The sequence below is a fragment of the Bos indicus genome, chromosome 17 (assembly GCF_029378745.1).
Source record: "Bos indicus isolate NIAB-ARS_2022 breed Sahiwal x Tharparkar chromosome 17, NIAB-ARS_B.indTharparkar_mat_pri_1.0, whole genome shotgun sequence".
Lineage (NCBI taxonomy): Eukaryota > Metazoa > Chordata > Mammalia > Artiodactyla > Bovidae > Bos > Bos indicus.
Genome location: NC_091776.1, coordinates 72,142,373 through 72,164,712, shown reverse-complemented (window position 1 = coordinate 72,164,712; position 22,340 = coordinate 72,142,373). Strand labels below are relative to the sequence as shown.

The 22,340-nt window shown below is 62.7% G+C and overlaps 2 protein-coding genes across 2 annotated transcripts in view; one reads left to right on the top strand and one right to left on the bottom strand.

Annotated features, from left to right (window-relative positions):
* PI4KA (phosphatidylinositol 4-kinase alpha) overlaps positions 1–22,340 on the top strand; it is a 59,715-nt gene that overhangs the window by 17,425 nt on the left and 19,950 nt on the right. The window contains exons 8-23 of the mRNA XM_070769981.1: positions 1,621–1,769; positions 2,229–2,294; positions 2,741–2,837; positions 4,684–4,875; positions 5,210–5,310; positions 5,843–5,972; positions 6,729–6,861; positions 7,646–7,741; positions 8,072–8,255; positions 8,630–8,733; positions 9,440–9,608; positions 10,020–10,070; positions 20,676–20,784; positions 21,069–21,205; positions 21,354–21,487; positions 21,801–21,883. Coding sequence (XP_070626082.1) covers positions 1,621–1,769; positions 2,229–2,294; positions 2,741–2,837; positions 4,684–4,875; positions 5,210–5,310; positions 5,843–5,972; positions 6,729–6,861; positions 7,646–7,741; positions 8,072–8,255; positions 8,630–8,733; positions 9,440–9,608; positions 10,020–10,070; positions 20,676–20,784; positions 21,069–21,205; positions 21,354–21,487; positions 21,801–21,883 — 1,935 coding nt within the window. The remainder of the gene's footprint in view (positions 1–1,620; positions 1,770–2,228; positions 2,295–2,740; positions 2,838–4,683; positions 4,876–5,209; positions 5,311–5,842; positions 5,973–6,728; positions 6,862–7,645; positions 7,742–8,071; positions 8,256–8,629; positions 8,734–9,439; positions 9,609–10,019; positions 10,071–20,675; positions 20,785–21,068; positions 21,206–21,353; positions 21,488–21,800; positions 21,884–22,340) is intronic.
* Positions 12,343–18,937, bottom strand: SERPIND1 (serpin family D member 1). Its single transcript, XM_019977513.2, has 5 exons — positions 18,723–18,937; positions 15,588–16,477; positions 14,499–14,772; positions 13,206–13,350; positions 12,343–12,886 (listed from the first exon to the last, which is right to left on the bottom strand). The coding sequence occupies exons 1-5, from the start codon at positions 18,920–18,922 to the stop codon at positions 12,695–12,697; spliced, it is 1,701 nt and encodes a 566-aa protein (XP_019833072.2). The 5' UTR covers positions 18,923–18,937; the 3' UTR covers positions 12,343–12,694.

Sequence of the window (22,340 nt, the reverse complement as noted above, 5' to 3'; positions counted from 1 at the left end):
AAGTATTTCAGACTTGGAGCCAGGTGTCGGAAGGGACACGCAGGACCCCGGGTGCCGGCCGTCTGAGTTCAGTGTGTTAGCCTGTGGAAGTGCCGGTTTTCAGGTGGCGGTGATAGCGGCTGGTCCTTCTCGTTTCTTTTCATTTAACGGCGTTAAGGACCAGGGTGGCATTAAGGCACGTAGTAAGGAGACTGAGTGGGAGCTTACCTCTAGTGACGCTTTCTGTGGAGCTTGCTGTCCACAGACGACCCTCGGGGCATTTACCGAATGTGGTCGTCTGCCAACCTGCACCGTCAGACCTGTGTTAGGCAGCCTGCGGCGTCGCCTCCGGGGCCTGAGACAGGGTCGGGTGGGCCGCGGGGGCGCACGCCCTGGAGCCCCGCGCTCCTCTGCCAGGTGGCACTCGCCCGAGAGCCTTTCTCAAGGGCATCTGAGACGCCTGGGGAGCGTCTTTAGAAAGGCAGAGGCGTGACTGAACGCAGAGAAGTGTGGACAGCGCGGGCGCACTGCCTCTGCGCTGTGTGGACGCGTGTGCACACCTGAAGGCCAGGCTCACCACGCGTAATCCCGCTGGAGGGAGCCCCGTCCACAGCCTACCCGCCCCCGCCCCCGACGTCACACACCCCTGAGGCCCTCGGCCTGGGAGCCTGAGTGCAGGGCCATCCGCATCGCGGCTGGCGCCAGGCCCGAGCGAGACCGCCACTCCCGCCCTTGCTCACACGCTCCCCGCTCACTGACAGTCCAGGCACCACAAGAAGTTATCTTTAAGGAGTATTTCTTAAAAGCACACGTCTGATCATTTCTCTTACTGCTAAAGAGCGTTCAGTGACCTCACCGCATGCATGTCGCATCCTAGCCCCTTGGTGCCTGGAGCTCCCGCCTCCTGTTTCCGTGTCTGCCCGCTCGCTGCCTCCGCCGCGCGGGGCTTCACCCTCGCGTTGTGCCGCGTGTCTGGGGGGCGCCCTCTGGTCACAGGTTGCTGGCACTAGTTTTCACAGTGAGCTGGTGTCCTTCAAGGGAGGACCTGGTGTCTGCCACCTGTGAGCGTGCTGAGGCCACGGCCCTGGTCGAGCTGTGAGCTGGGGGTCTCTGCATGCGGGAGCACGGAGCCCCCTCAGTGCCTCTGCAGCACGCAGCGCCGCGGGGCCCCCGCACGCGGCCCGTGGAGCTGCCACCCTCTGCTCCCGCATCTTCACCTTTGTAAACTTCCGCGTATGAGTGCTGTCCTGCAGCGTCTTTGAGTGAGTTCACTTCATCTGAGAATCCCTGGGCCCACGCCCGTCGCTGCGAGGGGCGCTATTCCGTGCTTTGGGCGGCTGAGCAGCGCTCCCCTGAGCGCTTGCGGCACATCCTTCTCTGTGTGCCGTCGCACACTTAGGTTGCTCTGTGTCCTAGCTGTTGCGAACAGTGCTCCTGTGGACCCAGGGGCGCGTGCATCATTTCAGTTCATAATTCAGATATACGCCCAGGAGTGAGATCGCTGGATCGTGTCAGCCTGTGTTTCTTAAGGGAAGGGTGGAATTGGAGTGTCAGCGTAAGCACAGCCGATGCCTTTGGTGCGTGTTGCGAGCGTGTCCGGGTCGCGTGCTCCGAGACCCACTGTTGCTTCTGCCCCGTCAGCCTCTTACTCACCCAATGGGAGCACCTCGGAATCCGACTACTACTTCTCTGCTGTCAGCTCCAGCTTCTCCGTCTCTCCTCTCTTCAACGGCGTCACCTACAAAGAGTTCAGCATTCCCCTCGAGATGCTCCGGGAACTCTTAAACCTGGTGAGCGGAGCGAGGGGCGGGCAGCCTGCGGGCAGACACCAGGGAGGCTGTAGGGGCCACAGGCGCATGTCCTCAGGGTCCGTGTGCCACGTTCCCGTCTCACCCCTGCAGCAGCCATGTGGGGAGACGGCCACGAGCCCCCACACGAGAGGGGGCTTTAGGCGAAGGTCAGTCTGGGCTGGAGCCTGGGCGCTTTCACCTCTGGGCATGGAAGCCTCGCGTCCCTGGTTCTGAGGGAGCCGGCTCCTTCTCTGTCTGCTCTCTGCCCCGTTCAGGGCAGGAGAGGCCCCGGTGCTGGCAGGGCTCAGGGCGTTTGTTGGGGGAGGGGGCGCTGCTGGCCTCACGTCTCTGCCCCGTTTTTCAGCGGGAGGTGGTGACATGGTTTCGTCGTTGGCAGGCTCTGCCCCTCCATCTCCCACTGTGTCTGCCGGGGCTCACCAGGCCTCATTTCCCTTGCAGGTGAAGAAGATCGTGGAGGAGCCTGTTCTCAAGTCTCTGGACGCAGTGGTCACGGGTGTGATCGAGGTGCGTGTTCTGAGGGCCTCCTGCCCAGGTCCCCTGGCAGTGCCTGTCCTGACTGCTGAGCGGTGGTCAGTGTGCCTGCCGCGCGGGTGCGGGACAGGCTCGGGGGGACTGACGGTCGGGTGGGAGCTGAGTTCCGGCCTGGGCTCGACTGCTCGTGTGGTCCTTGGCCCAGGTGCTTGCTGGGCCGCCGCCCACACTGGGGCACACCCCTCACGGGTGCAGGCACTGCAGGCCTCGCTTGTGAGCGTGTGGTGTGCCCGGCCCCCTCCATCTTAGCCTGGGCGGGACCACGGCGAGCTTGCACAGTCAGGAAGTGCCACTGCCAAGAGCTCTGGCAGCGCTGGGCCAGTCCGCTCTTGCATCTCTGGGCGGCGTCAGGGAAGGAGGGAGCAGAAGGTGACCCCAGCGACAGGCTGTGTGGGTCACACCCGTGCCCCTGCCTGCAGGCCAGCCCCAGTGCCGACCTCTGCTACGGCGCCTTCAGCGACCCCCTGTACGTGGCTGTGCTCAGGATGCTGCGGGACACCCTGTACTACATGAGAGGTGAGGGCCGTGTCGCGCGCCCCGCCCCGGGGCGGCCGCTGTGAGCACGGCCTCGCCGGCCTTGCTTCAAACACGGCCTCCTCGGGTCTTCTCAGTGCTGAATGCGCTCCGTGACAACAGTCTTGACGACCGCGTGGTGTCCAGCGGGCGTCTCTGCTCTCCTTAGCCATTTCCCCATCTGACCCCCAGCGCTCCTGGGAGCCGAGCCTCGTCGGGGCCACAGCAAGGCTTAGGCTGTGGAGGGCAACGGGCACTGGCAGCTGGGCTGACCCAGAGCCCGCGGCCTCCCCAGCCAGGCTGCTGCCGACCGCCATGGCCCGTCTGCTCGTGTCTGTGCTGCCTCTGGGGCCTCCTTGCCGTCCAGGCCCCGAGGACGTGCGCTGGGTCAGGCCGCGGGCTCCAGGTGCCTGCTGTGCAAGGGTCCTTCCTCAGCCGCGTCCAGGTTCCCACATATGATAAAAGGAAGTGAAGTCGCTCAGTCGTGTCCGACTCTTTGCGACCCCATAGACCGTAGCCTACCAGGCTCCTCTGTCCATGGGATTTTCCAGGCAATAGTACTGGAGTGGATTGCCATTTCCTTCTCCAGGGGATCTTCCAAACCCAGGGCTCAAACCTGGGTCTCCCGCATTGTAGACAGACATTTTACTGTCTGAGCCACCAGGGACGTTCCTACATATGATAAAGGACTCCTTTTCAGGAAGTATCACTGGAGTTCAGTTCAGTTCAGTTGCTCAGTCGTGTCCAACTCTTTGTGACCCCGTGAACCACAGCACTCCAGGCCTCCTTGTCCATCACCAGCTCCCAGAGTTCACCTAAACCCATGTCCATTGAGTCACTGATGCTATCCGACCGTTTCATCCTCTGTCGTCCCCTTCTCCCACCCTCAATCTTTCCCAGCATCAGGTGGCCAAAGTATTGGAGTTTCGGCTTCAACATCAGTCCTTCCAATGAACACCCAGGACTTATCTCTTTTAGGATGGACTGGTTGGATCTCCTTGCAGTCCGAGGGACTCTCAAGAGTCTTCTCTAACACCACAGTTCGAAAGCATCAATTCTTTGGTGCTCAGCTTTCTTTATAGTCTGACTCTCACATCCATACATGACCACGGGAAAAACCATAGCCTTGACTAGATGGATTTTTTTGGCAAAGTAATGTCTCTGGTTTTCAGTGTGCTGTCTAGGTTGGTCATAACTTTCCTTCCAAGGAGTAAGCGTCTTTGAATTTCATGGCTGCAGTCACCATCTGCAGTGATTTTCGAGCCCCCCAAAATAAAGTCAGCCACTGTTTCCACTGTTTCCCAGTCTATTTGCCATGAAGTGATGGGACTGGATGCTGTGATCTTAGTCTTTTGAATGTTGCGCTTTCGGCGAACTTTTTCACTCTCCTCTTTCACTTTCATCAGGAGGCTCTTTAATTCTTTCTCACTTTCTTTCTGCCATAAAGGTGGTGTCATCTGCATATTTCAGGTTATTGATATTTCTTCTGGCAATCTTGATTCCAGCTTGTGCTTCCTCCAGCCCAGCGTTTCTCATGATGTACTCTGCATATAAGCTAACTTGTATCACTGAAGTACTTCCTGTTAATGAGCCGGTTCTGGAGATGGCGGGCCCGTTTGTGTCCCGCGTGTTCAGCATCGCCTATGTTGACTGCTTGGGACCCAGCATGGCGCTCTCCTCTGGGAGTGACTGTTTCCTGAGTGTCGGGTGGCCCGCGTGCAAGGCGGGCGCGCGTGCCCGTTCAGGTTCGCTCGTTGGGCCTCCCTAGAAGCACGGGGCCCGCAGCAGCGCTCTTAACCAGGTGTCTGTCTGAGGGGCGGGCCTGACTGTGTGCACCCTCCGCCCGCAGACCTGCCCACCTCCTTTGTGAAGGAGGTGCACGACTTCGTGCTGGAGCAGTTCAACAGCAGCCAGGGGGAGCTCCAGAAGATCCTGCACGATGCCGACCGGGCCCACAGCGAGCTGAGCCCCCTCAAGCTGCGCTGCCAGGCCAGTGCCGCCTGCGTGGACCTCATGGTCTGGGCAGTGAAGGACGAGCAGGGTGGGTTCCCCCACCGCTGCCTCCCTTCCTCGAGGATGGAGGGGGCGTGGCCTGAGTCAGGGGGTGGGGTCTAACCCCAGGAGGGTGGGGCCTGAGTTGGGCGGGGCCTGGCCCAGGAGGTGTGGCCGGGCCTGAGTCAGGGGGCAGAGTGGGCACGTGGGATGAAGTGGTCCCGGAGGCAGGACAGGAGCAGGGAGCCGCCCAGACCCTGAGGTGGAGCCGCCCAGAGTCCTGGGTTCGGGTTCTGTCACGGCCTGGGTGCGGCCCTTGGTGAAGGCTCCTGTGGCCGGTGGCATCTGCTGAGGGTCCACACTCGCCTGTGTCATAAACTCAGGTGCAGAGAATCTGTGCGTCAAGCTATCTGAGAAGCTGCAGTCCAAGACGTCCAGCAAGGTCATCATCGCGCACCTGCCACTGCTCATCTGCTGTCTGCAGGTCCGTCGCTGGCCCCGGGGAGGGGTGGACTCCCGTCTGCAAGACCTTCTCACAGTGTGCAGACCGAGGCCAGCACAGCAGCCGGGTCTGAGCTTCTGTGTCTGGGAACTTGAGCTCGAGCCTGCCACGGACAGGGTCACTGCTGGAAGGCCGCTGCTAACGGCTAGCAGGCTTTGTGTGAGCAGGGTCCAGGCGCAGCCAGGTCCCACGTTGCAGAGGCTTCCCAGCTTGTGCTGGGCATTTCCAAGGCGGCAGACGTGAACCTGCCCTGTCGAGGCTCTGACCCATCCCAGTCCCCATGATTCCCATCTGCCTGTGTAAAAGTAACGTTCCCAGTGAGCCCCATCTCCTCTAAGTAGCTTTTGGAGGTGAAGGACAGGTTACCAGTGAATCTCACCTTTGGGTGGAGTCCCCACCACCCTGTCCTGTCATTATGCCTGGTGGCACGTGGACGTGGGACGACTCCGGTCATGTGGTGTCTGAGGTGGTGAGCGCCTCCCCTGTGGCCCCTGACAGTCCCTGTGCGTTGCAGGGCCTGGGCCGCCTGTGCGAGCGGTTCCCGGTGGTGGTGCACTCGGTGACACCCTCCCTGCGGGACTTCCTGGTGGTCCCATCCCCCGTGCTGGTGAAGCTGTACAAGTGCCACAGCCAGTACCACACAGGTAAGGGCCCCACCTGGGTGGGGGGAGGTGCCCAGCTTCTCTGCAGGCTCCTCCCTACCAGAAATCTCCCTCCAGGCCCCGCCCTCCCAGGCATCTCCCTCCAGGCCCCGCCCTCCAGGGCTCCTCCCCCCCAGGCATCTCTGTCTAGGCCCCTCCCTCCCAGACATCTCCCCCAAGGCCCCGCCCTCCCAGACATCCCCCTTCAGGCCCTGCCCACCCCCAGGCCCCGCCCTCCTATGCATGTCCCTCCAGGCCCCGCCCTCCAAGGCCCCTCCCTTCAGACCATCTCTCTCTGGCACCTGCTCTCCAGGCAACCTGCAGAGTGAGTGCCCTGAGAATGTGGGCCCAGACCACATCTGACCTGCAGTGAGTGAGGTTAATTAAGTGCCGCTCGGTGGGCGTGTCCTCTCCCTTCAGTCAGAGACTGAGGGCCTTGCTCTCACCCTCACCACCTTCCCGGCTTCTTGCCTGTGATCCCTGGCCGCGAGAGGGCACATGGCCCTGCCTCATTCCTTACTTAAGATGTGACTGTTGTACATATTCATCACCTTGTAACTTTAAGTGTCCATCGTTGTAAACATTCCCATCATCCTTTCTGTTGTCTGACACTGGGTTCTGAAATGCTAGGAGAAATCTTTTAGAGTGACTACTTTTATGATTAAAAGCAATCCACATATAGTTTCAGCTTTGAGTTTCAGACAAAAGCATGAAACGTGACGGGCTCAACCAGACACACATTTGAATTTTCCATTTCAGTTGCCGGCAATGACATAAAAATCAGCGTAACCAATGAGCATGCCGAGTCGACCCTAAATGTGGCATCGGGGAAGAAGAGCCAGCCGTCCATGTATGAGCAGCTTCGGGACATTGCCATCGACAATGTCTGCAGGTGGGCGGCGGAGAGCCTGGCCACTCTGTCAGACTCACCTCACACCCCATGGCCCGGGACCCAGACGTGGGGAGCAAGAGATGCCTGAAGGCTCCACGCTCCTGGGGCTGCGAGAGTTCCTTCTAGAACAGCATTTCTCCATGCAGTTCAAAGCCCGACATGTAGCTGTAACATTCTCTCAACCACCTGCTTACTGTGACTTTTGTTAAGAAGCAGGGAGGTAAAAAAAAAAAAAGAAGCAGGGAGGTTTGTTTTTTCACCTTTATTTATTATTTGTTTTTGGCTGTGCTGGTTCTTTGTTGCTGCACTCTCTCTGGTGGCAGCGAGCAGGCTGCTCTGTCTTTGGGGTGCACGGGCTCCTCACTGCGGTGGCTTCTCTTCCTGCGGAACACGGCTTCAGTAGCTGGGGTTCATGGGCTTACTTGCCCCACGGCCTGTGGGATCTTCCCGGACCAGGGATCGAACCTGCAGCCCCTGCATTGGCTGGCAGGCCAGTGGACCCAGGAAGTCCTCAGGGAGTTTGATTGGAGTTGGGATGAGTATGGCATTCTGAAGGAAGCAGTTTGGGGCAAAACAGTGAAGTTATTATCTCCGACTGAGACGTTTATCAGTGGTGTGACATTAAGCTGTTGTTTGAATTCATTGTGTCTCGGTGTTCATTCAGATTTCTGGGGGAAGTGCATCCAGGGCTGTTCTTTAAACCCTACAAACCCGAGACAGAAAATCTAAACCCAAACCAGACGCAAGCACTCACCTGATTCTTGTGCTGCCTCACCCTGCTCAGGTGCCTGAAGGCAGGCCTGACCGTGGACCCAGTGATCGTGGAGGCCTTCCTGGCCAGCCTCTCCAACCGGCTGTACATCTCCCAGGAGAGCGATAAGTACGCCCCGTCCCTGGAGCACGCGGACCCCGAGGCTCGGGCTGGCTGCTGCTCATGCGCCTCTGCTTCTTTCTAGTCCAGCACGGAGTCGGGTGCTGGGTCTGTCCCACCGTGTCTGCTGAGGCCCACCTTGGAGTGTCCCCCCAGACGCTGTTTGGGCTAGACAGCCCTGTCTTCCTGCCTGGTGCTGGCGTTGGCAGGGCCCAGGCAGTCACTGTCAGATGTGCGCTTCCTCTGAGAGGCTGACGACCCTGGGCTCCAGGCCCCCAGCTCCATCTCCCACCCTGTGTTGGAGCTCCGTTCCCAGGTCACGTGTCCTTCCTTCTGTAGGGATGCACACCTGATTCCTGACCACACCATCCGAGCCTTGGGACACATCGCGGTGGCCCTGAGGGACACCCCAAAGGTCATGGAGCCCATTCTGCAGATCCTGCAGCAGAAATTCTGCCAGCCCCCCTCCCCGCTTGACGTGCTCATCATCGACCAGCTGGGCTGCCTGGTCATCACCGGAAACGTAAGGGAGCCACAGGCCCACGCGGGAAGCTCCGCTGACTCGCAGGAGCATGAGAGTGCAGACTAGACTCGCTCTCCCAGGGTCACGTGCTCCCAACTTCCTGAACACCGGGTGCCAAGGCTTTTCCCAAGTAAGGGAGCTCAGAGTAGTGGTTCCTAGATGGCCAGGTAAAGCGGCTTGAACTGAGTTCTTGCTGACGTGACTAGACTGGAGTGGAAGTGGAAGCTGTGTGCGTGGAGGTTTGCGTAAAGCTGCAGGGGGCGGCCTGGCGAAGTTGCAGGCCCCACGGCCCTGGCCCATGGTGTGTTCCCTCTGGGTGTCCGTGGAGGGCGCTCCTGGCAAGATGTGGTCACAGGTCCCTCCTTCTTTTCCAGCAATATATTTACCAGGAGGTGTGGAACCTCTTTCAGCAGATCAGCGTGAAGGCCAGCTCGGTCGTGTACTCGGCCACCAAGGACTACAAGGACCACGGCTACAGGTAAGCCTTCCTGCCTCCCTGTCGCTTTCCATCCTTAGAAAGTGGGCCACTCGGGGTCTTGTCCCGTAAATTAATGCTGCTTCTCACAAAAGCACCGTGTGCTAGAGATCCATGCGTCCCGGGGGGGATGGCCTGCCCCTCGCTGCCGTCAGCAAGCACCTCCTTGCTCACACCCAGCCTGCCCGATGCCCGGTAGGCATGGCACCCTGCCTGGCCTGCCCGTGGTCAGCCTGCCCATTGGGCAGCGGCGCCGCAGTCTGGCCAGCCCGAGCCTGCACGTCAGGGAGCTCTCACGCCCGTCTGTGGTCAGGGCGGCACACCGGCGAGGGCTCCCATGCCGTCCTTGGGGTCCTGAGTGCGGGCACCGCAGCCTCGGATGCGACGCCCGAGGACAGACACTCCTGCTCTGTTTACAGGACCTCCTTCGGCTTGGCCAGGCCCAGGCAGGGCACAGGGAGGGGCGGAGGTCCTCCTTGCTCCTCCTGCCCCCCGGGGGAGCGGGCAGCTGGGTGGCCGTGACCTCAGCTCGCTCACCAGCCGTGTGTGTGCGTGGCGCCGCGTGTGTCCTTACGACAGCCCTTGGCTCTGGGGCTGCTCGTCCGCGGGCTCGCTGCCGCCTCCTCGGGAGCCTGGTCCCTGGACCCCAGGGCTGGCCTGGCTGCGCTCGCTCACCTCCTGCCATCCGTCTGTCCCTTGGCTCCCACAGGCACTGCTCACTGGCGGTGATCAACGCCCTGGCCAACATCGCGGCCAACATCCAGGATGAGCACCTCGTGGACGAGCTGCTCATGAACCTGCTGGAGCTGTTTGTGCAGCTGGGGCTGGAGGGCAAGCGGGCCAGTGAGCGGGCCAGCGAGAAGGGGCCCGCCCTCAAGGTTGGCACCGCCAGGCCCTGTGGGAGTGGGGGCTGGTGGGGGCCACCCTCTGGGCTGAGTGGGACAGAGAGGTGGTGGGAACAAAGCGGGTGGCAGGTGGCCGCACGCCCTCTGGGGGGCGGCGTCTGAGGCGGGCACCTTGCAGGGGGACCAGGCGCTCTCCAGGCGTCGCGCCTGTGACGGTATGAGGTCTTTGTGCGGAGCCGCCACGGTGGACACGTCCCCCCCCGTGTGGCTTTGAGTGTGTCCTCTTGATTGTCGGGTTAAGCGTCTTCACCTGTCTCCCTGTACGTCTTTCATCATTTCGTTTTGAAGGAGTTTCATTTCTCACGATGCGTGTGGGGCCCTTCTATCTTTCTGTTTAATGAAACAAGTGGTGCTGGTCAGTGACCTGGCTCTGTCCCCCCACAGGCCTCCAGCAGTGCGGGGAACCTGGGCGTGCTCATCCCTGTGATCGCAGTGGTGAGTACCTGCCCGTCCGTGTCTCCAGCTTGGCTGCGGTGCTTCCGCAGGGGCTGCCTCGGGTGTGTGGCCATGTGGCCAGGCTCGCTTCCTCCGTGCCCCCTGACCAGCTGAGCAGACCGGACGGCGTGTCCCCGGGTGTGGGTTCTGACCGGGCCCTCCCTGTGTTCTGCCCTCCCTGGTGCCCCGCCACGGCCAGGCCCGCGCCGCCCCCATGCCCCGCCCGCCTGCTCCCCTCTGGTGGGCCTGGGCCCTCAGGGTCCCTGGGCCAGGGGTGCAGCCCTCGGGGCCCTGCCCGGGAGTGCGAGCCTGTCCCTGCTGTGTGCTGCTGTGCCGAGGGCTCATGTCTGCTTGTCCTGTCTTGGGTTGCGCTACTTCTTCCCAAGTGGCCTTTATGCCAGGCAGTTCCCAGCCAGCATTACAGCTGCCAGTCCTGAGCCAGGCCCACGTCCGGCTCTGTTTACACAGGTGATTCCCGAGCGCCCCCTCAGCACGCCCTGGGGTGGAGCCCCTGCTTCCGCCTCCAGCTCCCTCGTCGCTCGAATCTCGAGCATGAACGCATGTGTCCCCACATCGGGGGCTCCGCAGGGGCTGACCCCCAGCTGCAGGGCAACCCTGGAAGTGGAGGCCAGGTGGGCGGGTGGAGAGTCCATCCGTGTCTCAGGAAAGGGGTCTCGGGGCCTGCTCTGGGGGCATTCGTCATCTGAGTCTGGGGGCTGCTGGGGCTGCGGTGTTTGCTGGCTGAGGTGGACAGGAGCCCACAGCCAACTAGCGTATATGTAGTTCTCAGCTCTGTTGGTGAGGCGTCACGGGCTGTGTAGAGGGAGCATGCTGCCTCTGGCCCAGGTTCGATCCCCAGGTCAGGAGAATCCCCTGGAGGAGGGCATGGCAACCCACTCCGGTCTTCTTGCCTGGAGAATCCCATGGACAGAGGAGCCTGGCGGGCTGCAGTCCATGGGGTCGCAGAGAGTTGGACAGGACTGAAGTGACTCAGCACACGTGTGCAGCTGTGATTTAGTACACAGGTTTTAGGGTCACCAGGGCAGGGGTTGGAGTCCTGGCCCCACATGTGGGGTCCTAGTGGTTGTCCCAGCCCCCTAATGCACACTCTGTCAGCAGAGCTGCTCCAAAAGGCGGGGTGACCGTCCGGGGGCTGGTGGTCAGGGCGGGCAGACTTGTTAGCAGTGACAGGCCAGTGCTCGCTCACCTGAAGCCATCTGCGTCGCTGCTGTGACCGTCACATGAACGGACTGGGCTCTGTGGAGTCAGCAAGTTAATGGTTATGCTGGGGGTGGGGGGACAAATATTGGTTCTGTTGCTTAACACAGAGCCTGGAGAGCGTGGTTCCGGCCTCTGCTCCCGGGTCAACCCGGACGTGCAGGGAGACACTGACTTCCTTCGATGTTTGTTTGCTCTGACATTCTATACTCTTTCTGTGGCACACTGTCCTGAGTTACTCTGTCGAGGGCACGAGCCAGTGGGTCTGTGCGGGAAGCGGGGGTTCCTTCCCTAAGGCAGCCGTTCCCTCCTGGGTGACCTTGGAGCCTGGGGTCAGGGACCCGGTTCCCCGGCCTCCGAGGCTCCTTCCTGCCTGAGGGTCGTGGGCTGTGTCCTGCGACTCTGTGAACGCTCCTCAGAATGTCCCAGGTTCCATAGCTGGAACCTGCAGCTGGAGCGCAGCCACGTGACAGGCCATGGAAAACGTGCTCCCAGGCTGCTCGGCTGGCGGCCCCTTGCAGCTCCGGGGCCTTGGGCAGGTTACTTACTCTCCCGGTGTCGTAACACGAGGTTGTGGACTAACACCCTCAGCTCGTGGGCGCCTTTGAAAACTGTGCCTGTTCTCGTGGGAGTGGCATCTGTCCACAGGAGAGTCTGTACTTCACCTCAGAGGGGGGCGGGGGCCCAGCGAGGCCCCCGTTAGGACCCCCAGGCTGGGTGGTTGGCCCAGGACTGACCTGAACGCCTTCAAGCCGTGACCCACTTTATTCTCACCGCAGTCCTGCGAGGCGGGGCTGCCACCCCCATTTCACAGACGGGGAGCCTGAAGCACAGAGCTCACCTCAGAGCGCCGGTGTGGGAGTGGGTCTAAGGCCACACTGGGCATGCGGCCCCCGGTCCTATCTGCACTGCCGTTTCCGCCCCAAGGGCGTGCCCTGCCCTGGGTCCCTGCGGGGCCCTCAGGTCGCTCTCAGCCTCCAGCGCTCTGGGGCATCGGGCAGTGTGAGCTCGGCTTCTCTCAGTTACTCGTCTTATGAAAGGAGACTACGCCCGGTAAAAGCGGCACGTTTATTAACCCCACGCTGTGCTCTGAGCGGCCGTGCCTTGCTCAAGGAGGGGCTGGCTGTCGGCACCTTGGGCTCCCTCGTGCTCCACAGTGGGGGCAGCTTGGGTGGCAGAGGGGCGCTGCTGGCCTGGGGTGACTGTGAGGAGGGGCCGGGTGTCTGCGCCAGCGCCTTCAGCGACAGCCGTCCTGCCGGTCTGGTGGCGCACGCGTTGCCTCCTCGCCCACGTCTCCTGAAAGGGGGCCGGGCCACGTGGTCCCGGCGCCAGCAGCTCTTGGTGGTTGTCAGAAGGGAAACGGAATTGCGGATGCCCCGAAGCACTTGAGACGCCCAGCCCCGCCACTAAGGCCTGGTGGGGTTGGCGACCCGGCCCAGGAAGAGCAGGCAGCTGGTGCGGTGCTCGTAGATGAGGAACAGGAAGGGCCGGTCGACGCTAAAGCGGACCTGGGTGGACAGCGGCATGAACCCCACGGCGGTCACGGCTGCGGCCTGTGTGCCCTCCTCGTTCACCGTGATGGTGCCCTGGTGTTTGAACTGCGTCGGGCACAAGGGCGCATCAGGGGCAGCGGTCACACTCGGGGCGGGGCGCAGAGCTGTGTGTCCTCCCAGGAAGGGGCGGGGTGGCGACGGAGGCCCAGGCTCAGTGGGTCGGGACAGCTCTCGGGACTCAGTGCCCACCCGTCCGCTAAGCTGGGGTCGTGTTGTGTAAGGGGGTGAACGGCGTCACCTCTGTGGTGCGCACCGCGGCCACGTGGGAGTCCCCGGGGCGCCCGCGGGGCAGGCCCAGGGTCCACAGGCGGGGCAGGGGCTCGGGGGGCCCTCCCCAGACGGGACGGGCGAGGGCGGGTGTTACCAGGTCAATGACGATCCTCTGGCCCGTGATCCCCGTGGTGTTGCTGTGCTTGTCGAAGAGCGCCGTGACCCCCAGGGCCCGCAGGGCGCCCACCAGGTCGTAGTCCTTTTCCAGCTTGAACTTGGGCAGGAGCACTTCCCGCGTCCTGGTCGGGAAGAGAGTGCGTTTTTACCCACAGCGCGTCTCAGAGGAGCCCCATTCCCTGAGACATCACAGCCACGCAAGCCTGCGGCCTGTGCGCTGCACGTCCAGCCCTGCCCGGCGAGGATGGGGAGACCACCCGTCTAACCCCATTCCTCAGAAGCGCTTGCTGCCGTGCGCCGGAGCCCTCGGCCCTGTGAATCCCTGTCCTGATGGCAGAGCTCTTCCTGGCTCGGGGCCCAGAGGCACCTGACGACGTGTGCCAGTGGGCGCCTGTCACTTCAACGTGTAAGGGGCTGAGGTGCAGCTCAGCGCGCTCGAGGGTCAGCACCTGCCTTTCCACCTGGCCTGCCGCCCTCCGTGCTCCACGGCACGCGCGCGGCATGCACCCGCTGCCCCCTTGGGGCTGGGACCCCGCGTGCGACGCCACAGCGCACAGCAGTCTGTTAGCGTCCGAGGGACAAGACCGTGTCCTCTGCCGGGCCATCCCGGAGGAGTGGGGACAAGACCTGGGGCCTGAACGGGGCCTGCTGGAGGCAGCGACAGGCTCCTCTGGCTGGGGCAGGAGCAGGGCCGTGGGCGGGCCAGGCGGCCGGCCTGCGTCGTGCAGGTGGGGCCCACAGAAGGTTTGAGGGGCTACGGGGATGCTGACTGGCGGTTGGTGCCAGATGGACCGAGCAGGGGACAGCAGAGTGGTCCGGCCCAATCACCAGCTCAGGGCAGAGATGGCGGGCAGTCAGACTAGGAAGGAAGCCCAGTAGGGACGGTCCTTAAAGCAAACATAAGGGGCATGACGCGGCCTGGCTCCTGGTCAGGCCTGCCTTTCCCCCAGTTCCGGTTCCGTCTGTGTGCTCTGGTCCTGCAGGGAGGCCCGGACCAGGGTCACGTCTTCACACGGGCCCAGGAAGACGGAGAGGTGACGGATGCGTCCCTCCCGCCCTGACCAGCCACAGAGCCTGTCCTGACAGGGACCCTGGGGGTGGGGCGGGCGTGTGGCAGAGCCGCGCCGCTCCTGTCCCGCGCCTTTTCTCGCCGCTGCGCTCTGATCGCCTCTGGCCGAGCAAGAGCTCTGGGCTGAGTTCACAGCAGCCTGGGGGACCGCACCCCTTCCCCTAAGGCGCCCGTGGCCCGGCGCCCCCGCCCCCGTGGCACCTGTTTGTCATGCTCCTCTGCCACCGCTCCACCGCCTGGGGTGTCAGCTGGCTCTCCAGGGTCTTCATCCCGGACAGCTTGTGTGGGACCACCACCAGCATGCTGATGCCCCCCACGTACTCCAGCCGCAGCACGTCGCAGTCCAGCTCCTGGTCGCTGGCCGCCAGGAACGCGCCCTTGGTCTGCATCATGGGGACCTTGACCACCTCCCGCTCGTTCAGCCGGAAGTTGTGGTTGTGCGTCATTTCCACCGGGAATTTGTTCACCCAGGACCCTGTGAGGTCAGCGGAGCAGGGCCTCTGTGACAGCGTCATCGCTCAGACAGGCTGCGAGGCCCACCCCGTGGTCTGACCCGCACGTCTGGTTTGGGCCGGACCCGGGTGGCACCGACGCTGCTGGTGCGGGGACCACACCTGAGAACCGCTGCTCAGAGGCTGACCTGGCCGCAGGCGCGCACGGCTGCACCGCAACCCTGCTGCTCCTGGCTGCCTGCCGGCTCCCTGGGTGGTGGGGGGTGCTGAGGTCTCCTGGCTGGGGTGCCCACAGGGCATTGCAAGCAGGGCCTAGGCTTTACAGACCCACGCGGCCTTATCTCTGGGGTCCCAGGAGCCTGTGTGCACGGGTGTGGGGTTTGGGGGTAAATCGCTGCTGGCTCAGAGCAGTAGCTCTAGATACAGGCTTGATTTCCCCGCCCCAGCTGTCTGGGAAGGAGGGGGGTATGAACGTGAGCTCCTTAAGCCCAGCCTGTCTCCAGCCTTTGGTCCATCCCGAAAGAGAATAAAAAAGCTGAGGTCCAGGTGGGCCTGCTGCAGAGAAAGGCGCGAACTCAGGTGTAACATGGGCTGGAGGGGACGCTGAGCAACGCTGCTCCTTAGAGCAGCAGTGCAGTTCCGCATCCATGAGATGGAGACGCTGACAGCAGTGGCCCGTCACGGCTGCAGCGAGGCGTAAAGCATAGGCTTCCTCGCTGGGACCTTCCCCGGCCCTGCGAGCCACTCTAAGCCTGGCTCTGCAGGGGGAGTGAGGGTGGAGGCTGCAGGCCCCGCCGCCCTGCCCGCGTGTCTGCCCCGGGGCCGTGCCGCCTCCTACCTTTGAAGTAGAGGCAGTTGAGGAGCAGCATCTGCGTCGCAGGGTCCACGTCCTGCAGTGCGTCTCGTATGAGGCCCTTGGTGAGCCGGGCCACGTGCCGGTTCGTGTGGGCGAGGAAGGCGGGATCGGAGAAGTCGGCCGCCCGGACCTCGGCGAAGTAGTACTCCCGGACCTGGGTCTTGAAGTCGTCCAGGACCGGGAGCTGCTTCTGCACATAGAGGTCGCTGACGGAGCGCAGCGTGTACCCGAAGTTCCTGCGGAAGAGGCGGTGGATCAGCTTCCGGAACAGGTTGTGGACGGTGCCCAGCTCATAGGCGGCGCTGGCGTTGACGAACTCGGCAAAGCGCAGGGCCGTGTGCACCTCCTGGTGGGTGTCGCCCGCCAGGCCCAGGGAGAGCATGGCCATGGCCGCCGACACGCCCACGGGTGCCAGGAAGACGTTGTCGGCCGCGCCGACCCGCGCCGCTAGCGCCCGGTACAGGTCGAAGGCGAACTGCGCGTTGAGGAGGTTGAGCCGCTGCACGCGGCTCTTGCCGGGAAAGAGCGGGAGCACGCTGCCGGCGCCCGCCCCGGGGCGCGTGGGGGGTGCCGCGTCCACGACGTCGCTGTAGTTGTCGTCCTCCCCGAAGATCTTCTCCAGGTCCAGGTAGTCCTCCTCCTCCTCCCCGTCCGCGGCCCACTCGCCGGTGACGGTGTTCTCCTCGTGGAAGGCGGCGGGCGGCAGGGGCCCACTCGCGTTGCTGCCCTTCAGCCGCCCCCACCGGGGCTCCATGGACTCAGGCTCGCCCCCGCCATCATCACGCTGCCCCCACGGGCCGAGGGTCCTGCACGCAGATGCCAGAAGGAGGGCCAGCAGGAGCGGGCGCAGTGGGCACCACATCCCGGAGGAGCTGGAGCGGGAGGAGAGCAGACATGTGAGGACGGCCTGGGGACCCCCCACACACACCAGTGGGGCCCCGGGCGCCCGTCCCCAGATGCTTTAGGATCTGGTGACAGACAGACACGCCTGACGTCCTGTGGGGTCTTGTGAGCGCCACTCAGAACCCCTGGTGGAAAGTGGGCAAAACCGTGGGGCCTGGAGACCCAGGGAGTTTCCTTTTCACTCGGGCACTGAATTTTGGGTCAGTTTTCCGAGTGACACCCGGGGCCCTGGAGGCACAGCAGTGTCCCCCAGTCGGTCGGGCCCACGTGCAGTGAGGAGGGCTCGCGAGGACGCTGCTGGCAGGGGCCTGGGGGGCCACCTCCTGTCCTGGGAGTCCGTGGGGGTCTAATCTGCATGACCTGAGCCGTGTCTGCAGTGTAGGGGTCACCCGGGCTGCTCACAGCACGGGGGGTGAGGTGTGCGCGTTCTCCCATCTGCCAGTCACTGCCCACTGCTGTGGGAGGGAGAACCCCATCTCCACCAAGAGCACTCTTGGGTTAGCGCTCTGGGTTAGGGTGTCGGGGAGTGCTGTTAGAAGCTACCGCCAGAGGCCTGAGGGGCTTCCTCCTCGTGAGCGGGGCGCCCCAGGGGGCGTCTGCCTGCCGCCCCTCCCCTGCACATCTGCCTTCTTGTACCCAGCGTCCCTTCAGTTCCCCAGGGGCCGCGTCTTGTTCAGTGTGCGTGTGTGCGGCCGTCTCCTGCTGGGCCTCTGGGGACCAGGACCTGTTTCCCACCCAGGCAGGGAGAGCGCTGCGGGCTCCCGTGAGGTGAAGCTGGGCTGATTGGGCCTCAGGATGGGCTCAGTGCACGATGCCCCCTGGAGCTCAGTGAGTCCTGCCCGAGCCTCTGCCCGTGCGTGGGGCCAGGCCAGGAGCTTTGCCCTGGGTGTCAGCATGCGGGTCCCGCCTGCCCTGGAGGCTCTACCGGACCCAGGGTCATGGCGCCTCCGCAGTGTCTAGGGCTCAGCCCTCAGCCCCTTGAGTGCGGTCAGCCGCACGCCTGGAGCACCACGGTTTGGAGAGGGACAGGCGCATGGCTCCTGACTTTGACCCCTCTGTTGTCTTTCCCGGCCCCTCCCCTCCCGCCAGCCTGTCGCAGACGCTGCCCCTACATCGCCTGCGCTCAGGACACAGGTCTAAGGTGCGCGGTGCCAGCAGGATCGGGCCAGGGTTCTGGGCAGAACTGAATGTGGATACTGATGGCAGGACACTTAAAAAGGGAGGGGGGGAGAAAGGAAGCTGTTTGCCGAAGGTCTCCTGTTGAGGCTGTGCTTGAAAGTATTCTTCTCAAGTTAAAAAAAAAAAGGCTTAGACAGCCCCAGCTTGAGTAATCAAGGGTTCAGGAGGAGGAAGTGAGAGCCGACAGGGAGGCAGAGGCAAAGACGTCCATGTCTGCCCGTGTTCAGGCAGCACACGTGGGAGCGTCTCGTGTCCTGTTGTGTGTTCCACGCTGACAAGCCTGTCACGTTCATTACGCTCTCGTCAGAGGGAGCAGGGTGTATCTTCTGAGACCTCACTTTCTGTGGATTAAAGCTAGGGACCTGGAAGGTACATTTCCCTGTAGTCTTGGCATTCAGCATTGCAGGAGTTAAGATGCCTCAGAATTATCGCTCGGTTGTATTTAAATCCAGGGTACTATGTTTGAAGAGAAGCAGTGCTTTCTCAAGGTAAATCACGCAAAAGCCTGCTTTTCTGGGCATGTTCTGTGGCACCGCCTCAGCTGGTTACACGGAGCAGGGCCCGGACTTGGTGATCCTTGCCCCTCCTGGCTGCTGTCTCCCAGCCCAGGACGAGCGCGGCTGACGGAGCCGAGGACGCTCTTAAAGTGGACGGGACTTCACTCAGCACAGAACACCCCCAGGCCCTGTCCCCAGGCTCGCCACTCCCTGGTCCCTGTCCCCAGGTTCGCCACCCCAGGGCCCCTGTCCCCAGGCTCACCAGGTCTGTCTGCACATGTGTGCACACATGTGACACACACACAGACACGTTTTTCTGAAGCAGTTGCGACGCCCCGGAACCAGGATGCCCACCCCCAGCCCCGTGCCCAGTTCAGGTCCTTAAGCTCGCTCAGACCCTCCTAACGGGCGGGTAAAATGGACAGAAGGCCTTCCCCTTCTGAAAAGAGTGGTAGGGACTGTTGGAAGGTGTCGCCAGAAAGAGAAAGAAGCCTGTCACCCCCCTCTCACCCCGCAGAAGGGTTGGAGACCTACTCACCTCTGTGCCGCTGGTGCGAAGTGGCTCTGCAGGGGTGGAATCGGCCAAGGTCGGCCGCGCTCTTCTGTGACCTTTGGTGCTGGGCTGCAGTCGAGGTCTTCCAAAGTACACAGGTCGCAGATGGAACACCGCCCCCCAGCCTCGTCAGCACAAAGCCCCGCTGTGTGCCTGGTCACCGCCCAGCAGCTGCGACTCCACATTTGGAGGCCCGTCTATCTCCATGTGGACGAGCCGTCAGGACTCTGCGGCCAGGGCTGAGTTGTGTCATGGGGGTGGCTCGGATGCTACCCTGGACATGACAGCCGTGGGTAGCCCTCCACCTCTCTCCATGCATGCCGACCTCAGTTCTCGGCCGGGGGCGCCACGAGGAGACCCTGGCCCAGGCCTGCGTGCCGTGCCTGGTCCCTGCAGGACACCCAGCCCCACTCCCGTGTCACGGGGAAGCAGGGCCACGCCGAGGCTCCGGGGCCTGGTCGCCTCTGTGTCTAGTTTGTGGGGTTCCGTTTGTTTGGGCTGTGCTGCACAGCATGCAGGATCTCTGTCCCCGAACAGGGGTTGAACTCTGGCCCTGGCAGTGCGAGTCCAGTAGTAGCCATGGACTGCTAGGAAGCCCCGGGGTATCTCATTTATGATGCGTGTTTTGAACTCACTTTCCAAGAAGTGTCGTATTGATTATCATCCTACCCACAGTGGGTGAAGGGGCCCATCTTGCCATCCCCCCACAGCAGTGGGCATCACCCTGTTCCTGGCCACCACCTGGCACGTACTTGGTGCTTAGAGATCGTAGTACACATTTGGACTGAGGAGCCCCGCTTACAGTGGTGGTTAGCACTGTGTGAGGGCTGGACCTCTGCCAGAGGCTCTGGAGGATCCACGCGTCCGCCAGGAGCTGTGGGCACTTGTCACCATTCTCCATACCTGAGCCCCCCACACACCCACGCACACACACACACATGCATGCACACATGCACGCACGCACGCAGACGCACACACATGCATGTACACAGACGCGCACGTGCACACAGACATGCACACACGCACATGCATGCATGCGCACATGCACATGCACACGCAAGCACGCACATGCACACGCACACGTGCACACACGCATGCAGACACACACATGCACGTACACAGACATGCACTACACACAGACATGCCTGTACGCACACGCATGCACACACACACACGTACACAGACATGCACCCACACATGCACGCACACGCATGTACGCACGCGTGCAGGCGGACACTGTCAGGTTGGGGGTGCAGGGAGTCCAGTCTCAAGCAGCTCACTTGTTACCTGCTTCACACGCTGGGCTCTGCCCGTGGTCCCCGCGCCTCCCTGCCCCCCACCCCCCGCTCCCCCGCCTCGGGCCTGGTGCTCCTGCAGCCTGGTGGCTGCATGCTGCTGCTGCTGCTAAGTCGCTTCAGTCGTGTCCGACTCTGTGCCACCCCATAGACAGCAGCCCACCAGGCTCCCCCGTCCCAGGGATCCTCCAGGCAAGAATACTGGAGTGGGTTGCCATTTTCTTCTCCAATGCATGAAAGTGAAAAGCGAAACTGAAGTTGCTCAGTCGCGTCCGACTCTTAGCGACCCCATGGACTGCAGCCCACCAGGCTTCTCCATGGGATTTTCCGGGCAAGAGTACTGGAGTGGGGTGCCATTGCCTTCTCCTGCCCACCTGTAAACACCTGGCCGAGGTCCTGGGGCAGCTGCCGCCTGCTTCCTGGTAGTGAAGCAGAGCTGGTCCCTCCCAGCGCGAAGCCCACCTGCACTCGAGGGCGTGGGAGGGTTTTCAGGGAGCCTGCTGGGGGCCGCTAGTCCGGCCTTCCCTCCCAGGCCAGGTGACTGCTCCTCTGAGAGGAGGCCTGGAGGGCGGGTCATGGGCTCGCGTCCGTAGGGCTCAGTTCCGTGTGCAGACAGCCCCCTTCTCTGCCTCTGCTCCACCAGCTCACCCGGCGGCTGCCGCCCATCAAGGAGCCGAAGCCGAGGCTGCAGAAGCTCTTCCGGGACTTCTGGCTGTACTCGGTGCTGATGGGGTTCGCCGTGGAGGGCTCAGGTAGGGGCCCCCCCGGGGGCAGTGCAGAGCGAGGCCCAGGGTCCTGACAGGGCGTGTGCGCACGTGCAGGACGGCCAGTGTGGCTGCTGCCTCCACCGTGAGGACGTGGTTTAGGGTTCTGGGAACACCACGTGCCTTCGGGACCCTGCCCCGCTTAGGAAACGGACTTGCTTCTGTCCCCACCCTGGGGACAGGCACGGGGCCCATGGCTAGACTGCTCTCAGCAGGGCCCCAGTGGGGCGCCTCCCGAGCCAGGTGGCACCTCAGCCCTCCCTGCCTCGCAGGACTCTGGCCCGAGGAGTGGTACGAGGGGGTCTGTGAGATCGCCACCAAGTCCCCGCTGCTCACCTTTCCCAGCAAAGAGCCTCTGCGGTCCGTCCTCCAGTACAACTCGGCCATGAAGAACGACACGGTTACGCCTGTAAGGATGCCTCCTTGCCAAGCACGGCGCTCCAGGCGGGGTTTGGGGAAGCTCCTGGGGATGAGAGGGCTGGTCCTGCGTGTCCGTGGCTATGGGGCCGGTTTCGGGGGTGGGGCCGCCTGCACTCATGCAGCCCCGCCGCCTACAGGCCGAGCTGAGTGAGCTGCGCAGCACCATCGTCAACCTTCTGGACCCGGCCCCCGAGGTGTCCGCCCTCATCGGCAAGCTGGACTTCGCCATGTCCACCTACCTGCTGTCCGTCTACCGGCTGGAGTACATGAGGTGCGCGGGTTGGCCCTGTGTGCACTGTCCCGGCTCGGGCTGTGCCGCTCCTCCTGGCTCATCAGCGTCCTTAGAAGTGCCAGCCTGGGCTCCCACTCTCCCGTGTGCACCTCCTTCCTGAGCCCCCGATGCCCCCGGGCTCCAGTGCTGCGGCCGCCTGCGCTTGGGGCCAGGCCGCTGAACTGTCACCAGAGCAGCCGCCAGCCCTGCACATGGCCCTGGCGGCCCTGGGAGGGGGCAGCCACGCTCGCGGCCTCGCCCACTGGGCAGCGTTGCGGGCCCGAGCTGCGCGCTCACCCAGGCCACCCTGCAGGGTCCTGCGCTCCAGCGACCCCGCCCGCTTCCAGGTGATGTTCTGCTACTTCGAGGACAAGGCCATCCAGAAGGACAAGTCCGGTAGGTGGCAGCGGGGGCCTCTGACGTGCGCCGGGGTTCAGCGGTGTAAGCGGAGAGTGCTCCCTGTGTACGTGGAGAAGGCAGCTCCGCGGCGCCGCATGCCGCCTCAGAAACACGAGTGTAGCGCCTGCCCGGGCCCTGGGAGCGGGGCTGTGCTGGGCAGCTCATGGCTGAGGAGCAGTCTTGCTCCTGGACACTGCTGCTGAGAGGACCAAGGCCAGGGTGCAGAACCCAAACGTGGATCCGTTTCTGTTGTTTTGGTTAAAAGAAGGGAAAATACATTAGGACGTGTATCTTTTTGTTGTTGTTGTTCCTTCTATTCCTGCTTTCTGGAGAGTTCTTATCATAAATGGATGTTGAATTTTGTCAAAGGCTTTCTCTGCATCTATTGAGATAATCATATGGTTTTTATTTTTCAATTTGTTAATGTGGTGTATTACATTGATTGATTTGCGGA